The following is a 20,708-nucleotide window of genomic DNA, read 5'->3' as shown; positions in this document are numbered from 1 at the left end:
TGTTTTTAGTATTTGTTGTTATAGCGGCAACAGAAATACATCATCTGTGAAAATTTCAACTGTCTAGCTATCACGGTTCATGAGATACAGCCTGGTGACAGACAGACGGACAGACGGACGGACAGACGGACAGCGGAGTCTTAGTAATAGGGTCCCGTTTTTACCCTTTGGGTACGGAACCCTAAAAATGGTGTAGCTCATAATCATGGACCGGATTGTAAATTTAAACCATCAGTCCTTGGATCGACAATAATAGACCTAAGGTATATCCGGGTAATTCCGGAAAGGGACTCTTATTCCAACGGAATATGAGTGATTTTTAAATGTTTCTTTGGGATTACCAAATTCCCGAAATGATCCGAAGACACCATATAAACGTTTAGGTTCATTTCAGCGGCAACGACCTCCTATCGATGTTTGTGAAATACTCTACTGTTTACTGATATAGGTACTTTGGCAAGCCAACTTTGTCAGTAACTAGAAAAAGGTGCAAAATTAAATATTTGAATGGGAGCTCGGTCCTTTGCGCATACATTTTTCAAATTTGCCGCCTTTTTCTATTGACAAAGTTGGTTTGCGAGAGTATAGTGTCTGTTCCGCATTTGGAGATCAGAGATTTTGTTGATCCAGAAGATATCAGATCACTTTCACCCTATCGTGATATCAAGACTGTTCATTGGTCTTCAAATCAGTCAGTTCAAATACCCCATTAATTTATTGCATAACTACGGAAGTACAAACAAAGAACCTCTTCAAATGCCGACCTTCTTATTTACTTGTGGTTCTCAGCATTGTCGGCGGTTCCCATAGGGCAGTCAACTACTTATTGACGCCGACTAAATATGTAATGAATAATAATGATAGTATGTTGTTCATGTTACATAGAAGTTTTATTGTAATGGTTAATATTCACAGATGAACTAAGGGAACCGGAATATATGGACCGATTTTTTTTGATAGATATAGATAGAGATAGAAATCTTTATTTGCATACCATTATGTTACATAAGTACATAATGGACCCTGGAAGGGTATGGCAAAACATGTTAATGATAGTACCTAGTACCTAACTGTACCTAGTGTACCTACAAATTGTACTTGTACCCTATCAAAGGTGATCTTAGATCGTTGGAAGCTTGGTTGCCAGCCGTGTAATGCGCTTAAGAGCCCGTTATCGATTTTAGTTGCAAAAATGTAAAATTGATAGATTTATTAGTGCCAGTTGCACCATCCGCACTTGACAGACTGATCAACGTCACCCGGCGCGCCGCGGCGTTTTACTATGAAACTTTCCATACAATAAAATTTAGCGACAAACAGTTGGTGCAACCGGCCCTTAGTCGCTGAAATCTACGTAGTAACTATTTATCAATCTGTGCTTAAATTGTACACCTTTTGTAACGTAATAGAAATAACAAGTACTGGTTTCTATTAGCACGTCTTCTCATCTGACGAATTTTGACCACGACACACATGAGAAGTTAAGTAAAAGCATAGACAAAAATAACTGTAGGTATATTTAATTATCTTTAGTAATAGTAAGGTTATGTACTTAATTGTCTATAATTGGCTGTTTAGTTTATTGTGTGATTTTATGATTCACGCTTGACGCAGCGCATTACGAACTACGCAACAAAGGAAATTGAAATATCTTTTTGATGAATAATTATATTTGCATATGATTTATGGAGTTAGGAAGTTTTGTGGCAACGGATAACCAACTATAGGTACATATTAAAGGGCCGGCACCGGGCCGGTAACAGCACGGCAACGGTTTGGTTAGTTATAGCTAGAAATATTTGCAACGGTAGAGGCAATGTTATAATTACTGAAATCGCCAAAATGATAGAAAAAAAAGTATGATTTCGGATGTTTATAAAATAAGTAATGTACATGTCTTTTATAAACAAAATGTCATTAAAAACAAAAACTACAATCTTTTACTATACATATAAAAGTAAATGGAATCTTCCAAAACTAATCTTCAGAATATTCTCCTTTAGCTTTGATACACAAATGTTTGTTAAAATTATAAACAGTTCGTCTCAGCACAAGTTTTTCTCAACTTATTTGCGGAATTGTGGGCCATCCTGAGGGCATGACCCGTGTCTGAGACATAATATAATATAGTATCTACAAGAAAGAATATCTAAGCCGAACGTTTGTTTTTTGATAATTTGAGCTACCTCCTACTCCCCCTAGCTACTAACAGTATAACCTACTTATTTATCTCGTACAGTCGCCTGTCGCCATCAGATATATCGTAGCGGCCAAGGTGTTCAGTGTTCACAATATCTGAACAAAGTTTCTATTGTCAAGACGTTAAGTTAAAGTGCATGGATATTTTTGAGCACATTCGTCGCTGCGATATATCTGATGGCGACTGTATGTCAAGGAAAAGGTTCCCAACCACTTTAGAGGAAGACTACACACGCTGAAATTAGTATGCAAATACATTATGCTTGTCTATTATGTCATGGGTAATTATTGGCCAGGAATGTTCCCATAGGAATTTCAATAAGCTTGGCACACGTTAGCAGTGCCGGCCCGAGTCCTTGATCAGGGTAGAGCGAAATGGGGTTTTAGCGCCCTTCGTTAAGGCTTTTTACCCTTTGAAAATGAGATAACATTTGCCATTTTGGCGCCCCCCTTGCCATCCGGCGCCTAGAGCGGCCGCTCCACTAGCTCTACCCTAGATCCGGCCATAGAGTAACTTATACTAGAGCGGTACTGTCATAGTAAATTTTGTAACCCCAGTAAATTCACTGCCATCTGTCGACACACTTTAAAACTAAAAATAAAGATTTATAAAAATACGATAGAATGTATTTAAATATAGATAAATGATTTTTTTTATTTGCATTAATTATTTTTATGATTTTGACCCATGTTCTTTCACTGATATGCGTTAAAATTGTTAAATAACAAACGAAACCGTCAACGCCATCTATACGACTGTAGGCCAAAACTAGTAGCGCCCTCTGAACGAGAATCAAATTTTCTTGATTTTCGAGGCACGTTTTTTCCTTAGACTGTATCCATCTATTACGGAGTTATATCTATCTTTGATCCGGCCCTGCACGTTAGGTTAGGACAGTGCGGTGGCGCCTTTGGGATTGGCGCAGGGCCTTAAATTGGTCTGAATAAGACATTGAGTGCGCGGTTAAAATAATACTATTTTACTTAAATATCTTGTAAACGAAAACCTTATTAAAAATGCACTTTTAAAAGTATTTAAATTTTAACTTAACATAATTAGTTATGATCTTCAAGGCTCTAATGTTTTATAGACAAAAACAGTACTTAAAACTATACGTAAAAAAAGGTGAAATTGTATAAAAAGTCGTGCAGTCTTGCACACACGTTTAGGGTTTATTTGTACTTAGGTATCTACATACTTTTATGATTTTTATGAACTACCGCCGATGCATGTGCAACATACGTAAAGTACATACTTAACTGAAACAAAATAAATAAATTAATATTTTTTGTATGTGTTTGCGGAAATGATTTATGAGAACTTACGTGTCTTTATTTTCTTTACAGGTCTAATTGAAGAGCGATCAAGGAAGCCGTTTTCTCAGCAACATTGAGAAGATGTAGCATTTCCAAAGAAGGAAGTCAGACTTCACCAACTAAACTTGAAGAATATGAGATCTAATTCACGAAAACTGAAGGCTAGACTTACTACATCACTTTACATTCTGAGAAATAATGAACAAATTCACACTCAATATTAGATCTTCGACGTATGTATTTAGAAACCAAATACCTACGCCTTCTAACACCTTAAGCCCCTTAAGGGGTCAAATAATATTTGCACAGTATTAAACATAACTGCAAGCCGATAAATAATTTGCATTAAAGACAATAGTCCTTGGTTAACCGCTTTAAGTAGTATTGCTTGGTTCAATCCAAGGCGTTTTGGAATCTATGAGTCGTAGAGGCCTATGAATGTCTGAAAGGTGCGGGAAAGAGACAGAGATGTCGACGAGCAACGAGCTGAGTGAGATGGAGAAGCCGCGGATGAAACCAGCGGTGAGGAGTATCTTCTGCTGCAGTGTGACGGCTGCGTCTGGTTTCATCGCTGCGTACGCGCTGGTAACTATTTTTTTATGTTTAATTTATTTAATAAACTTCTACCACGTTTATGGTACGTATTAGATAAACATATTTATTATTATGTTCCACCTAAAGGTAGGCAGAGGGTCTACCGCGAACACCGAAGTTCGTATGTTGCGGGCGTCTTTCTCTTTTACTCCAATTAAGGCGTAATTAGAGTGACAGCGAAAGATTTTCGCAATTTGCGAAAGCGCATGATAAAGTTCGTGTACACGAACTGCTTATGTGTCACAGAAATTAACATAAAAGACTCACGTAACTCAACTGTATAATGTGTTATGAAACTTCTGATATGAGTAGGCACATGCGAATGAAGCCTATCTACTGATCTGACATTCTTTTTAACGCCATTCATCTATGGCAGTTGTTTAAACATCTATGGCCTCCCATTGCCATCCTCACCGTTTAATGTTGGTCTCTGGCCATATAAGTCCACACTATACTATTCCTATATATTTCCCAGACTTATGTTAGTGATTTTTTTTCTGTGATTTTCTCTATCTATGCTACTTAGCAGTGCCATTGTTGTTAAGAAACCATCAGATTTTTACTTGTAATATTTTAGTAGGTAATCACAAAAGTTTCAGCATAAGTGCTTTAAACCAGAACGTACGCGTATTATATTGTAATTTATGGTAAAATCACGCGTTATACCTTTGAATTTGAACCAAGAGCCTATGGACGGTATAGAAAGGACTTATGGCAGAACTATATTGCAAAAGTGACCAGCTTTCAGCTGTAAATAATAGTTCCTGATCTCTCCGGTGGCGCTAGTTAGGCTCTGGGACATGAGTATAACATGAACCATAATATAAGGCAACAAATAACCCGACCAAATTACGTAGGTTGTTTTTGGTAGTATTTCGGTGTACGGTGGCGCCGCTTAATTACTGTTTTTTGATGGACACTTTTCATACATAGAGGTTTGGCTCCTTTATATAGTCTCCATGCAACAGTATTTACCCACCATTCTCGATTTAACAGTTGTATTTAAAGTGTAGCTGTCTAGATCTACAATAGCCGCGATTTTCATCAGCCCTCAGAGAGCTACCGCGAACCACGTTCGTCGTGTTGCCTCTCTTTCGCACTTGTAAATTCGTACGTAAGTGTGATAGAGAACACGTCTAACATGGTTCGCAGGCCCTCAGGCCATAGATCCCAAGTGGCTTGATGCCATATCGCACGTTATCTAACCGTGACGAAACTGTGACGCGTGCGCAGCGCAGTGAGAGTGAACTTTGGCAACCGGTCCATTGCTCGGAAGCTGAACGTAACGAGGGTAAACGACTCTTACGGTTTCTTAATTGCAAAGTAGGTATTAAGTTAGTTAATCTGTTAATAACAGTTAGGCAGTAGAAGGCAGTCAATTTTGCGAAAGTTTTTAAAAGGCAGTGTCCTGTATAAAGTAAACTATTAAAACGACATACGCATTTGAATATCTGTATTTGTAAACCAATACCTCTAAAATTCTATAACGACCTTGGCCGTGTTTCATAATAAACTACAACTAATATTTCCATTTATTAGAAAAGGAGTTACGCTTGTAATATTAGTTGTAGTTCATTATGCAACACGGCCCTTGTATATATCATAGAGTAACTTATACTAGAGCGGTACTGTCATAGTAAATTTTGTAACCCCAGTAAATTCACTGCCATCTGTCGACACACTTTAAAACTAAAAATGAAGATTTATAAAAATACGATAAAATGTATTTAAATATGGATAAATGATCTTTTTTATTTGCATTAATTATTTTTTATGATTTTGACCCATGTTCTTTCACTGATATGCGTTAAAATTGTTAAATAACAAACGAAACCGTCAACGCCATCTATACGACAGTAGGCCAAAGCTAGTAGGGCCCTCTGAACGAGAATCAAATTTTCTTGATTTTCGAGGCACGTTTTTTCCTTAGACTGTATCCATCTATTACGGAGTTATATCTATCTTTGTTAACACGTATCTTTGTATATATTATATTAGAAGAAAGAAAGAAAGAAAATAAATTTATTTAGGACGCTTACAGTATTGCTTAAATGTAATACAATTTTATTAATATAAAACATAAACGTCATTGAAAAGGTCTCCCCTCAGCTTGATGTCAAGTTACCTTTCAGGTATCTTGACGCTTAGAGGTAGAGCCTTACAAATACCAACGAATATATACTTACTCCATATGTTTTTTTTTATGCAGATAAATGACATGATGATTTAAATAGTTTGGAGTCGGAACACGCTTAGTTTTCATCATGGAGACTAGATAAAGGAGCCAAATCTCTATGTATGAAAAGTGTCCATCAAATAATAATAATTAGGCGGCGCCACCATACACCGAAATACTACCAAAAACAACCTACGTAATTTGGTCGGGTTATTTTTTGCCTTATATGGCTTATGTCCCAGAGCCTAACTAGCGCCACCGGAGAGATTAGGAACTATTATTTAAAGTTGAAAGCGGTCACTTTTGCAACAATTCTGCCATAAGAGATGTGCATCCTTTCTATACCATCCATAGTTTTCATGCCAAATGCTACGTCAAGTATGGAGCATATAGGTATATGTACCTATGCGTTCATACTGCCAAGTTTGTGCAAAGTTAGCGTGGTCAGAGCCCACTTGATAATCTTGGTATCTAGAACAGTGAAGGTTTAATCAAAGGGAAGGAGCACTTCCAAATTCGTGCATAGCAAATCTGTATTAATAAATGAGGTTAAGGGGCTACCTGAGGTTTTCATCGATTTCTGACAAGTTTTGAATCGTATCTCCTACTTTTGCACTACATATAGAATTATAAAACAAGCGGCTATCGGTTCTTCAATCTTTTATCTCCATTTTTGTCTACCGGATTGCGAAAAAAATGAATACTTATTTATTTATAATTGTTTTAAACATTGTCTAAAAAAACACTTTTTTCGTATCTCGATTGCTGTGAAAGATCTTACTTATACGAAATCTACATATTTGGGTTCGTCTTAGACGTCTCTAAAAATTTGTCTAAGGTTTTAATTTTAAACTAATTAACACAAAAGTTATGGTCAGAAAACCAGTTTTTTGGCCTAAAATTGTTCAACTTTGATGCCAAATATTTCGAAAACAATGAACTTTGAAGTAAATATGGGATACTATATTGCTAAAATCCGTTGCTGTTAATATGATAAGCTACAAAAAACATTAGAAAACTAAGGGATTCAAATCGAAGGTCATTGGGGCATGGGATCCCCTTAACTTCCGTAACTAAAAATGAGATTGAAACCCACCTTACACATTTACCTACCTACTAATTGCTACTAATGTATGTTTTTATATAGTCTCCATGGTATGTTGGGGTAAGCGTGGACTATTCTTGACAAGATGGTAAGACTTCACGGTTTATTTTCTTGCTTCACTCTTAATGTATAAATTTTGATTTCAATTTCTTTATTATTCAATTTAGACATTAACATAATGCACCTATGAAAGTCAAAAAAGTACAATTGTACAGAATTCAAATTAAACATTCCAAATAAATTCAACATACATTACGTACCGGGAAGTCGTGCTTTAAAAAAGTACTTTGATATTTTTAGTTTGATACTAGGACTGCTGTCCATCTGTGTGTCACCAGGCTGTATCTCATGAACCATGATAGCTGTTGAAATTTTCACAGATGATGTATTTCTGTTGCCGCTATAACAACAAATACTAAAAAGTAGGGAACCCTCGGTGGGCGAGTCCGACTCGCACTTACCGGACAAGTGCGAATCGTTTTTTTCTGTTATCCGTGAAGAAAGCGTCAACTTCGGCTCCGTCAAACAGAAAATTAAATAGTATACAAACCGCGGACAGTAAATAAACAAGCCTCAGATCGTATAACATGTTTGGCACCTCGGCATCAATCGTCTCGCTCGGCCGACAATTACCTGTGAACTGTGATCTGAGATATTTCTTATTTTACTGCCCTAGACTATTTATTAATCTGTGCCTAGGGCAGCCTAGGCTTGGGCTTATCTAGGTATGTAATATACTATTTTAATACCTATATACACTACCGCTCATAACTATTTAGGCTATCGTAATTTTTTCCATACAATTGTATACAAAATCGACTTTCAGAATTATACCGCTAAGTCGCAGTCGGGTAACAGTTTTTTGTGGAATTTACTTTTTTAATTTAACAGACATATCGAGCTTCAAAATGATATGCAGAATATTCGTGTACAGTCGCCATCAGATATATCTGAGCGGTCAAGGCTGTCACAAATATCTGAACACGCCTCTATTGTCAAGGCGCTAGAGTGCGTGTTCAGATATTGTGAACACCTCGGCCGCTCCGATATATCTGATGGTGACTGTACATTGCCTATTTACCAAACGGCAAGCTTAAAAAATCCATAAATCGTTTTCCAGTACAAAATCGTTTTATTATGTATAAAAGTAAACTCGAAATTTTAAAGGATGTCTTTGGCAACAATTTGAGGCTCAATATATTTACCTAAATAAAAATTCAATCCAACATGTAAGAGAGTCATTTGCCTGCGATCGAACAGTATGAGTTTGAAAATATTTTTTGTATACAATCGTATGGTGAAAATTCCGGTTGCCTAAATACTTTTGAGCGGTAGTGTACTCTGAAATCGAGATGACCTTTGCCCACCTCGACACACAAAGTATTGATATCTGCGGAGCATGAAATCGGCAAGTATTTAGCAACATGCACTTTTACTAGTCAAGGGTATCCAGTACTTATACTTACTATACTTGTAAAGTAATGGTATAGATCCGGTGGCATAAACGATAATCTACCGGAAGTTGCCTAAATTGCGGAAGTCCATATTTGGTGGAAAATATCCCTTGAGGCGCGAACATGTACTTTTGCATTTTACTCCTATGTAAATAAGGTGAAAAATCTCAACAAAATGTTTGACGATGATGTTGGCTATTTGTTATTTGATTTTATGAATTCACTACTAATATTTTAATAGTCACGTGAGCAAAGAAAATCCAATGGGCATATTTTAGTTAAGTATATGACTTTAATTCTATACGATGCGTGTTATGACAAAATATGAGAATTTTTTCTTTAAGACCTCAATTGTATGGAACAAAACTACTTAAGTACAAATCGCTTCCAGTCAAACTTTGATTATGTACAGCAACAACATATTGTAGCGCACGTCAAATTGTAACATTTGGTCTAATTTCACTATGCCCATTGCCTATGTTTGAACAGCGATGATGTACGATGATGAAATGTTTTCAAATGTTTTTACCATAAACAGTTGACTGCGCTACGCAACGAATGCCCGAGCGTGTTAGCTGCATGCTCGACTGATGTAGCTTAAATGGTACTTCCTCATGAATCCTTACCTACTTAGACTCTGACCACGTTAACTTTGCACCAACTTGGCAGTAAGAAGTAAGAGTAAGAATGCATACCTATCCGGCCCTATAAGTTCCATACTTGACGTATAGCACTTGGTATGAAAACTTAGCGTGGTCTGACTCTAATGTTATGAATGCGAAAGTAAGTCTCTGTTACCTCCTCAAGCTTAATCCTCTGAACCGATCTGAACTTGGTCAAAAAGGGCGCACAGTTTGTAATGAAGGATTGACTATGAAATTAAACACCCAATCAGAAATAAAGCCAATAATGGCAATTTTTTTTAACATGGTTATCAGAATCGGCCGGACGAAAAGCCCTATTACTCTACCCTAGAATATTACTCTTTACCCTAGAAATATTTTAAAAATATATCCCAAACCCTTATAATACAATCCCAATAAAAATGTCATTAGCGCGATGTAGAAATCGCCACTCCCGTTACAGCACCATCTAGCGTGATATTTAGTAAACTGTTTTATATCAAAGTACTCTACAGAGAGAGATTGTTTGAGCAAGATAACTATTTTCTGAACCAAGTTCAAATAATTATTTTCATGTTTCAATCTAACTAATGAATTACTTTGTTTTTTTTTCAGGTAGCGTACGCGATAGCACTAATCTACGAGATAGTATGGGTGGTGGAGTCCCAAAGCGGCCTCCCAGTGGCCTCCGCGTTACTTATGGCGTGCTACTGTATCGTTATTGCGGCCACTGTCACACTAGTCCACGGACTTATCTCTGTGAGTACTCTACATTTCGTATAGTTAGTGGACTCTTGCGGCCTCCTTGTGGCCTCCGCTGCTACTTTATCGTTATAGCGGCCACCGTCACACTGGGCCACGGCCTTAATAGTGTAAGGTGTACGCAGAAAAAAAACCGCAAACCGATGTACAGTTTAGCCGTTCGGCACACGCATACGAGGTCATACCCGCAGTTCTTAAAAAAAGTCTCGTAAAGGTACTGAAGTAGAACTGTGTCAATTTGTAATATAAAAAAAACTACTTAATTGAAATTTCTTGGGGTTAGATATGAGGATATCACGTATCATATGTGATATATTGTAGAAAAAAAAATCAGGAGCCCCAACTTGGCATGTTTTGAAAATTATTTTTGTTATACCAAGTTTATACCAAGATAGGTACTGTAGGTATTTAAAACCGCTACCTCTTTATTTACTTAACTGCAGCACTCTTTCGTTAGTTATTCTATCCGTCCATGATACTTATTTTCAGGATTCTTCTGGACATCCACATTTCGAAGGCCTCCAAGCGTTTACACATTTTTTGGTCAGTGTTCACGATTCTACTCCATACAAAAGAACCGAGAAAACAGCACCGTACTAAACACACCCTAGTAGAAAATTAGAAATAGAATAACTAATAGTTGGTCCGAGCTTAATGAAAGCGTTACGCGCCTGTTCTAATTCGACGCTACGCTATGATCACTCTGGTCGTTTAGTCTTGCTCATCCTGGTAACCAGACGATAAAACTATCGCGATAGGTATCTCAAAATTCAAGGCTTAAAGGTCCTGCTAGATAAAATGTAACTTTTAAGATAGGTTACCTACAGGTTTGGCCAATCTCAGCAAATCATGATACCTACAGCTACAGCCATCCGTCTCATTCCACCAAACTAAAATATCATACCAAACTTTAGACAATAATAGATTACCTACCTAATCCTTAACTTAAATATTGTATCTTAAAAAACAAAAAAAAATTTACATGACATCAATTCTTCGGTATTGTCTTTGGACACTGACATTAGGTATCTTTACAAATTAAATTAAATCAATGTTAATGTTATTGTTATCACTCACGTGTTTATATGATTGTTTCAGAAGAACAACAAGTGTCTGCTTTCGTGGCTGATCACCGTGATTCTCGTGCTCATACCGGAGTGCGTTCTAGTCTTCTATATGTCCATTAGTCATTGGGTAAGTATCTCGGCCCCATCGTTGGCAATAATTGACTTAGGTTTAGACACATGACTACTAGTAGGCCTATGCTAATAGTCAAGTGTGTTGAAGAATATGCAGTGATTGCAGTGACACCTAAGAACTGGTTCCTCATAAATACCTACCTAGATATCTGGCGAAATGTAAATACAGGTGTTTGTGTCGGGACAGTCCAGTCTAAAAGAATATTTACACACAAATCCTTTCTTAAATTAGCGTTCTTCATTATATTCGTAGGTATTAAGTAAAAAAATTTTGATTTCTACGAAATGTTAGTAAGGCTAAGTGAAGCGAAGGTACAGGCATGCATGAGTCAATCATTGCACCTGTGGCCAATTTAAAATGCAGTGGGTATAACCGTGCACATTCCAAGAACCAATACGCTCTCAATTTATTTGTGCAGATTATTTTTATAAGACAATACTTTATTTTATTTTATTTTTTTCCAAATATACAAGTTTAGGTACAGTTCTAAACCAAAGCACTTACATACTACAATATCATATCATCATATTATTAAATTACATTATATTAATTCAAGCATGTCAAACTATAATTTAAATCATTAATTAACCTACCAATTGTACTCAGTCATATTATATTTAGTTTAGATATACCTACTCTTTATTGCGCACCTCAAAAGCGAAAGATAAACAAATTCAGAAAAAAAAACTACTCACAAGACAGGTGCAAAAAACCAGCGGTGGTCTTATCGCTTAAAAGTGATCTCTTTCAGACGTCTACAGTTTTATAACCAAGTAAACGCTTATCGGCATTTGTCTGTTATTTCAGGGTCTGCAAGGTGTGTACGGTGGTGCGGAGCTGGCGTGCTACGTCGCGCGGCTTCCCGCCATTGTGTGCGGCGTTGTGTTAGTGCAGTCGGCGTACGCCATTCGAGAAGCTAGGTATTATAATACAATTCATGTAGTGTAACATATAACTGATATAACTAACATAAGTATCTCCAATGATTTACACAATATTCGGAGCATGATGAGATGTCAGCGTAAAGCGTAACCCGTTGAAGGTCTGCCGCACAGTGCGCTTTCCTCTACCTACGGTACGGTATGAGTATCGTCATTTCAGAACTTTTCGTGTTTACGATGACTAGGCTTGTGTAGTACATGTATCTACTAAAATCAAAAAGACACGATTCCCTCCACTGTACTAGACCGAACTATTCCCTAATGATTCTGCTCTTAGTACGTTTTTTTAGTACATTACACGCGAACGAAACAGAATGGGAGCGAGGACCGAGGATGACACTGACAGCAAAGCGATCCGAGTGATCCGACTCATCTGACCGAACTAAAACTAAACGTCGACTCTCTCTCTGTGTGTACTAAACTACTGCACTAAAAGACCGAACTAGTACAGTTGTGAGATTGTACTAGTTGGGAGCGATCTTTTCAGTGAACGAGCATGCACAACTCTAACGATGACTCAACCAGCAAACAGTGCCGCCCGTCTCTTATAATCTCTCCCCTCCCATAGCGGCGCCCGGTACATTCGCTCTGTTCGCGTCCTAAAGCCGATACTGTACTGTATTATCAAATTATTATTATGAAAATCGTTTCCCTTTTCAGGAACGCCGGGTACGCCAACGGAGACGCAGTGGGCAGCAGCGAGTTCGACGCCAGCCACTACGTGCCGGAAGCCCCGGCCGCGTTCACCAACGATGGCTTCATGGCCGACAACGGTATGGTGTTCTATTCTTCTATTCATATTTATATCAAACGGCTGTAGTCCGGAGCGGGTAAGCTACCAAAGTGGAAGTGGACCGGCCACATGCTCCGAGACAAAAGAAAAAAATGGTCAAAAGACATCACAATATCCCCAAGAGACGGGAAAAGGAATGATGGTGGAGAAAAAATTAAATGGGAAGACTTGTTCAGGTGGGTGGCTGGAGCCTTGTGGAGAAGACAGGCTCTGGACAGGGACGTGTAGAGGAATATGGGAGAGGCCTATGCCAGGGGCAACCAGACAAAACGTCTGCGGAGAAAGGCTAGCAGTAAGCAGTAAGGAAGTAAGTAAGCTAGTGGGGCGGCGTTTGTGCACATACGCCAACGGCGCCATGGTAGAGGCATTGAGTTCGACACCACAGTCACTACGTGCCCGAAGCGCCCGCCGCGTTCACCAACGACGTGTCCACTGCTGAACATAGGGCTCAGCAATACACCTCATCTTTTGGTTCGCAGCGACCCTTATGAAAGAGGTCGTCCATTAATGTGCAGCGCTTTCCTGTCAGTGGTCGCCTTTCGTGAATTTGAATGTCTCAAAAGTCATCCTATCTTCGGGTTCTGGCTCGCTTAATGTCACATCTGTCATGCAGTTATTAGAGCTACATACGTTGGTTACTTTAGTTTTTTGCAAATATCCACATTTCTGATTGTATTCCGTAGAAAAACTCTCATCGTAGTTCTCTGCTTTGCACGTTGAGAGACTCTAAGCCGCCTTTCGACCATAATACATTGAGCCTACTAGTGGTGGACCAACCAATCGATTTAATCATCGATATGTTGTTTAATCGGTTTTGATGACGTAAAATGATGGACAAACGCAAGATATGCCTATTAGGAGGCTATTATTAGATTTATCAAATCTCTAAGCTGCTAGGTAATACCACGACCTCATTTTAAGGCCGTTCCCTGAGCCAGAAAGCGAAAAATCTCCTCATATGATCATATTTTTCTAAGAGACGTTGATATTCGTAGATGTGGAAAAAATGTATGTAGTTCTTGATTACTTATATTATCTTTAATCACAGCTTCCGATACACGAATTAATGACACTTAGCTCGATACAATTAATTCCCAAAGTAATAACCTCTAACTCGGACTTTTAATCAAACTTTACTCGGTTATTTATTATGTGACACTATAAACAAAAAAAAGAAGAAAAAATAATCTTAACTTAAATAGTAATTTGACAGCTTTCGAATTTCGATATTGTAAGGCAACTTTTTAAAATAAATAAAAATCTATATATATATATATATGTATAGATAATTTACACTTGGCGCACATGGTCTTTCCCGTTCTTTCTTGCGAATGTGACAGTGATAGCGGCAAACCGATGGAACGGCCGTGTAAATAATATAGGGTTTTCTCTAAAGTTTGCCCATACATCACATTCACAATCACCGGCATCGGCACGGACTATCGCTTTGAATCATAATTCTTACGCAACGGTCATTACAGCAAGTTCTCACGACCACATTTCTTTAAGCGAGATCCAAAACAACCCAAGTAGTATTTTGCTAGGTTTATAATCGCTTGCAGGGTGATATTAATGTTGGCTACTTTGGCTTTAAAGTTACGGTCGCATTAAAGATGCTTAGGTAGAAAGAATTAAGAAGCTTGAATAATTAGCTTTGAAGATACCTACGACGATGTTTTGCACAAGTCCGGTGCCAACAGTTGCATAGGCTATTACTAGTGTATATGCTATGGATGGTATAGAAAGGATCGCAATCTCTTATGGCAGAATTGTTGTAAAAGTGACCGCGTTAAGCTTTAAATAATAGTTCCTAATCTCTCCGGTGGCGCTAGTTAGGCTCTGGGACATGAGTATAACATGAACCATATAAGGCAACAAATAACCCGACCAAATTACGTAGGTTGTTTCTGGTAGTATTTCGGTGTATGGTGGCGCCGCCTAATTACTGTTTTTTGATGGACACTTTTCATACATAGAGATTTGGCTCCTTTATACAGTCTCCATGATATATGCTAGTACTGCAATGTTCTGCCACAGAATAGAACAGAGTGCAGCTTTAGCTTCTAGCTAGCCTTTTAGTAAACCATAGAGTAACTTATACATACTCTACCTTTAACTGGTTTTTGACAAGTTTTCAGAGATAATAAAATAAAATATGACATTGATGCATCAAGGCGGTTAGTTTTGAATCCGAAAATTCGCTATCTGCCTCTTTATCGCTCGAATATGCAAGAATGACAGATATTATATTAGATAAAGAAATTTTCTTGTTTCACGATAGACCCTCAGATTGTGGTAGTGGCGCCCTGGCGCCCCCTATCCAGAGTTTCGCGTAATATTCCCTACTAGCTTTTGCCCGCGACTTCGTCTGCGTGGACTTAGTAACAGCAGCTAAAGTAAGTATAGCGCCTGGAAAAATTCTCATAGCAATCATTAAATTTGAGCATATTATGCACACAAATTAGCAGGCACTTCATTAATTATCTCAATTCCACCCCTCTTTTTACTTTCTTATAAGGTGTAAAATATCACTTTTAATGTGTCTCTTAACTTGCATAGTCCATTTTACTAAGTAAGGATGTTCCAACCTATGAATGAGGCCGGTGATGTTGCAATGTAGACGAAAAGCTTTTACCATCGAAGAAAACCCTTAGATTTTTTTGTGTTTTATAATTACGCTAATAAAACGCATTTATTTCCAGGCAAATCTGGCTCCATGCCCGACCTGCGGCGGCACCTTGCATCACGCCAGTCCTTCAACCAGGGCTACCACATGCCGCCGCCACCCCCAGCCTACTGGCAACATCTGGCCGAGCGACAGTACGCGGCCAGCCTGCGCGGCTGCCCGAAGCCCGGCGGCTACCCGCAGATGTACGGGACGTGGGTCGGCCCGCGCTCCGGCCCCTACGACAACCCTTACAAGCGCAGACACTCCATCGTCGGCGCTTTCGCCGACGAATACCCGGCTAAAGACTACGAATATGAAGACAGAGCTGACTGCAAGAGCGAGATGGCGTACCCGTACTATAGACAACAATATTACGACCCTAGAATGCACTATCCCCCTGACTATGATCCTAGATTTTACCCCAGAGACGACGCCTATGGCGTTAATTTGCTAAGACATGATCCGTATCATTTTAGCAACTCGAGAGAAAGAGCATTCTATGGGCAAGGGTTGAGGCACAGCCATAATTCCGTTGGGAACGAGTCGGACGATTTGGGGAAATATAAGGATGTGGCTCTGTGATCGTTTGAATCATATATTTTTTTTACTGTTTTGGAAAGCGAACTTTTTTTTCTTATTTTATGAGATTAATCTTGTGAACAGATACGAGCTCTGATAATACGAGCGTAAAGATATTCCCTTGGTGGCATTAAATTTATCTCGCCGATTTAAGTTTAAGTCTTTAGTATACAATTAAATATTGAATTTAATGATTATGAATGTTCAACATGCAATGAATAAATTAATATGTATACGCAAACGTATGTAGCCTAAGTATTTGAAAATAAGTAGAATAACTTATTGTAAGAATTTAAGGGACTTACATATTTAGTATTTTTGTAATTATTTACCTAGTTAAGTAGTTACCTGATAACCAAAGGTGTAAATATTGAAAAATCTATTTGTATTAACGGCAATCTACTTATCTATTTACTTTAAAAGTTTCGAGTCATTATGTTAAAAGGGAGAACAGAATAAATAATATTTTTTTAAATGTTTTTTCATTAATTATCCCAAAACTTAAAAATCTGATGTCGTCGTAGTCTGAAAACTTCGGATGAAGCGAAGCTTTTGCTTTGTAAGGCCTGAAACTATTACGATACCTTAAAAAAACTATTGCGTTTGAGCTAGGTATAATTGAATTTAAGTTCGATATCATACAACGAACTACTTATCTCAAACTGTACTACGTCCTGAGGAACTACCGCAAAATCGAGTATTCGTAATCTACATCTCTAAACATCACTCGTGCATATTCGAGCGATATTAGCCAGATAACAAAGTTACGATTTTCGATTTTCGTGGAAGACCCTCTGCATCCTTGTAGTTCCATACTTGTAGGTTTGCAGTGTCACAGTCATCTATCGTGGCCATCGTGGCGTGTGAGCTTAGTGAGCACTCCATTATAAGTCTGTTCATTTGTTCTAGATTTTTACTACATAGATCTGCGCCATCTGGGTGTAATCCTAACAATAATTAATTGTTTTACAAGGTTGTTGTTGTGGTTGTTTAACTTCTCCTCGAATCCCGGGCACAAACTATTTTAAAAGTTCTATGTATGTACTAAACACCGCAGCATGATGCAGGATTTTTAGTACATACAACAACGCCATCTTGCGTGAAATTTGATCCCTAAAGTACTTATCCCTAAAAAAAAAGCTGGGAAAGAAATCCCAAGAAAAATGTTGATAGATTCGGACCGCGCTAAGTTTTCATGCCAAGCATGGAGACTATATAAAGGAGCCAAATCTCTATGTATGAAAAGTGTCCATCAAAAAACAGTAATTAGGCGGCGCCACCATACACCGAAATACTACCAAAAACAACCTACGTAATTTGGTCGGGTTATTTGTTGGTTCATGTTATACTCATGTCCCAGAGCCTAACTAGCGCCACCGGAGAGATTAGGAACTATTATTTAAAGCTGAAAGCGGTCACTTTTGCAACAATTCTGCCATAAGAGATTGCGATCCTTTCAATACCATCCATATAGGTAATACTATATTTAAGTACCCATACAACAAACCTGATTTTTTTGCCGTTTTTTGAGTAATGGTACGGAACCTTTCGTGCGCGAGTCCGACTCGCACTTGGCCGTTTTTTATTATTCTGAAAAGAGCCCTAGATTGTCCACGCTAACTTTGCACAAACCGCAGTGAGAATGACGGCAGGCAGAATGAATGGCTTGACACAGCACTTGGCATTATGGATGGTATAGAAAGGATGCCAATCTCTTATGGCAGAATTGTTGCAAAAGTGACCGCTTTCAGCTTTAAATAATAGTTCCTAATCTCTCCGGTGGCGCTAGTTAGGCTCTGGGACATGAGTATAACATGAACCATATAAGGCAACAAATAACCCGACCAAATTACGTAGGTTGTTTTTGGTAGTATTTCGGTGTATGGTGGCGCCGCCTAATTACTGTTTTTTGATGGACACTTTTCATACATAGAGATTTGGCTCCTTTATACAGTCTCCATGTATAGTATGTTAAAGGACTGTCATTTAAAACATAGACAGAGAGAGAGAGAGAATTATACAATCTTTGTCTAACATTAGTATTAGCACGAAAAAAGAAAAGGATGACTATGTTTTTTTGTTCTTATTTACTGACAATTTGGTTTGAGCAACTATACATTATTTATTACTGAAAACGTATTTTTAAGGCATTATAAAATCAACCGATGTTACCCAGATGAACAAATATTTTGCAGTAACAAAACGTTTTCACTATTTAGTATTGCCATTATTCAAAGAAAATTTTCCAATTCCTATTTTGAATTGAACTGGTATACTCACTTTGATAGTAGAAAAAAACGCGAAATTCAAAATTTGAATGGGAGATCGATCCTTCGTGCCTATATAATTCAAATTTGCTGCCTTTTCTACTGACAAAGCTGCTTGCCAGAAAATCAAAAACTCGTATATTGCATTAAGAACTATCATAATATAATAATAATTCAATGAATCGAATACCCTACATATATAAAAAAAAAATATCGATTGAAATACAATGATATTCTTACTTAAAGAATACGCCCCTCACAATTTCACCTTAATTCGTGGAGAAATCAGAGTATACTGGCAACTTTAAATTTGTTTTCCAATCAAGCACACATAAAAGTTTTTCATATTTCTATCTCTGTCAATTTAATGAAGAACGAAAGAGAAGCACCGTTTCATGACAGCACCTTGAAACACGGAGTTGTGTACATGTCACACGGGAAAGGTCGTAGCCAAAATTTGTCGGCGTTGCCGTCAATGCCGTCGTCCTACCTGTCAAAGGTAGAAAAGTAGTCGAAGGAAGTTTTAAAGTTATTTTACTACATTCCAACAAAGTTGTTTAGAATCTGTATTGTACTAAAGTGTTATTGAAGAATTGATATGTTTATAATCCCAATCGGACTAATACTAGGCGCTTGTGCAAAAGGTGTTCTAAGTTGAATAACTGTTTCTGTTGTGTAGGTGGCTGACCCGATGATGTGAAAGTGTATTTTCGCATAAAATTTAGATCCCATTGTTTAAATATTTCCTGGTAATTGTTGGGAAAAACATACGAGAGGCTTGTTGTGTAAGAATACAGTCGTATTGCAATGTGAATGTTGTCGCGGAGTCGCAGTAGACATACCGTGGAAGTAAATTTTGGTGAGTTTTTGAATTGGTACATCTTATGTTATTTTGACCAGCGTATTAGTGTTTTAGTTATCCATCTTCTTTAGTTTATAATTATAAAGTTGAAATTAGGTGAAAACCCTTAACACAACACTCATTTGTATATATTTTCAGTACTGTTTGTTATTAAACATGGTCCTAAATGATTTAGATGTATACAGTGAAGGAAACAGTATCTTTGTTCATTAATTTACATTATTAGACACTTAAGTATGTCAAAAAGTCCATTTGCTAGATAAGCTATTCCGTGTCATGCAAGACAACATTGTATCATAGTTGATATCCTATAATTAATTAATATCATAATGGTGTTGCAATCAAATTGATCTAGATAATAGAATTATAGTTACATAACAATTATAATGCAGCAATAAAGCAGTCAATTATATGCAATATAAAAGATGTTGTAAATTGAAAATATGTATGGCCTTCAGTGGCTGTGGCTTGATTTGAGCGAGCATCTTAAGCTTCTACATTAAATTTCCTGGTAGTAGAATATCTGGTTTATTGTATTGTTGATAATAAATACGTAATTAAGAGATTAATGTATCATTATATCATAAAACATTCACATATACCAAAACCAGTTGGTTAAACCAAATTGTTAGTAAATAAAAGAAGTATTTAGTTTTAGTTTTAGATTTAAGTGTTAAATACTAGATTTAAAGACACAAACATAATAGTTTATACCCTAGCGATTTCGGAAGAGTGGGGTTTTCTGTCACCAGCATATCTAATGCTAGAAGATCCCATCCCATGCTGTAAACTACTTGTAAGGAACCAATAAACATTTTTTCATTTTCAAGAACAAAAAAAAACTACTCATCCTTTTCTTTTGGGTGCTAGTAATAGTGTAAGACAAAGGTAGTATGATTCTCTCTGTCTATGTTTGAAATGAGACAGTCCTTTGACAAACTATATGTATTATGTCATAAATAAAATAAAAATACCTAATCCAGTTCTATTCCAATGACCGTTTGATTGGCTAATTTAACACATTCACTGCCAAGAACCTGGCCGGTATTTTTTAATACAGTTTTTAGGGTTTCATAGCCAAAATGCAAAAACTGAAACCTTATACATAGTTTCATAATGTTATTCATCATGGATCAGTATTGTATCCATTTTAGTTAGTTTTTGAGCC

General features: G+C 37.4%; 2 protein-coding genes across 2 annotated transcripts in view; both read left to right on the top strand.

Moving 5' to 3' along the window:
- The window catches only part of LOC134754547 (uncharacterized), a 35,702-nt gene extending 18,816 nt beyond the window's left edge, over nucleotides 1–16,886 (top strand). Inside the window, exons 2-7 of the mRNA XM_063690853.1 lie at nucleotides 3,547–4,101; nucleotides 10,084–10,227; nucleotides 11,329–11,424; nucleotides 12,238–12,350; nucleotides 13,032–13,144; nucleotides 15,867–16,886. Of these exons, the coding sequence (XP_063546923.1) occupies nucleotides 3,955–4,101; nucleotides 10,084–10,227; nucleotides 11,329–11,424; nucleotides 12,238–12,350; nucleotides 13,032–13,144; nucleotides 15,867–16,414 (1,161 nt within the window). The 5' untranslated portion in view covers nucleotides 3,547–3,954 and the 3' untranslated portion in view covers nucleotides 16,415–16,886. The remainder of the gene's footprint in view (nucleotides 1–3,546; nucleotides 4,102–10,083; nucleotides 10,228–11,328; nucleotides 11,425–12,237; nucleotides 12,351–13,031; nucleotides 13,145–15,866) is intronic.
- A 2,141-nt stretch (nucleotides 16,887–19,027) lies between these two features.
- Nucleotides 19,028–20,708, top strand: part of LOC134754556 (rho guanine nucleotide exchange factor 18) — a 66,972-nt gene continuing 65,291 nt past the window's right edge. Inside the window, exon 1 of the mRNA XM_063690866.1 lies at nucleotides 19,028–19,537. The gene's annotated coding sequence lies outside the window, so the exon portion shown is untranslated. The remainder of the gene's footprint in view (nucleotides 19,538–20,708) is intronic.

This window comes from Cydia strobilella, chromosome 2 (genome assembly GCF_947568885.1).
Source record: "Cydia strobilella chromosome 2, ilCydStro3.1, whole genome shotgun sequence".
NCBI lineage: Eukaryota > Metazoa > Arthropoda > Insecta > Lepidoptera > Tortricidae > Cydia > Cydia strobilella.
The sequence above is the reverse complement of the archived record's forward strand: the minus strand, read 5'-3'. Positions and strand labels throughout refer to the sequence as shown.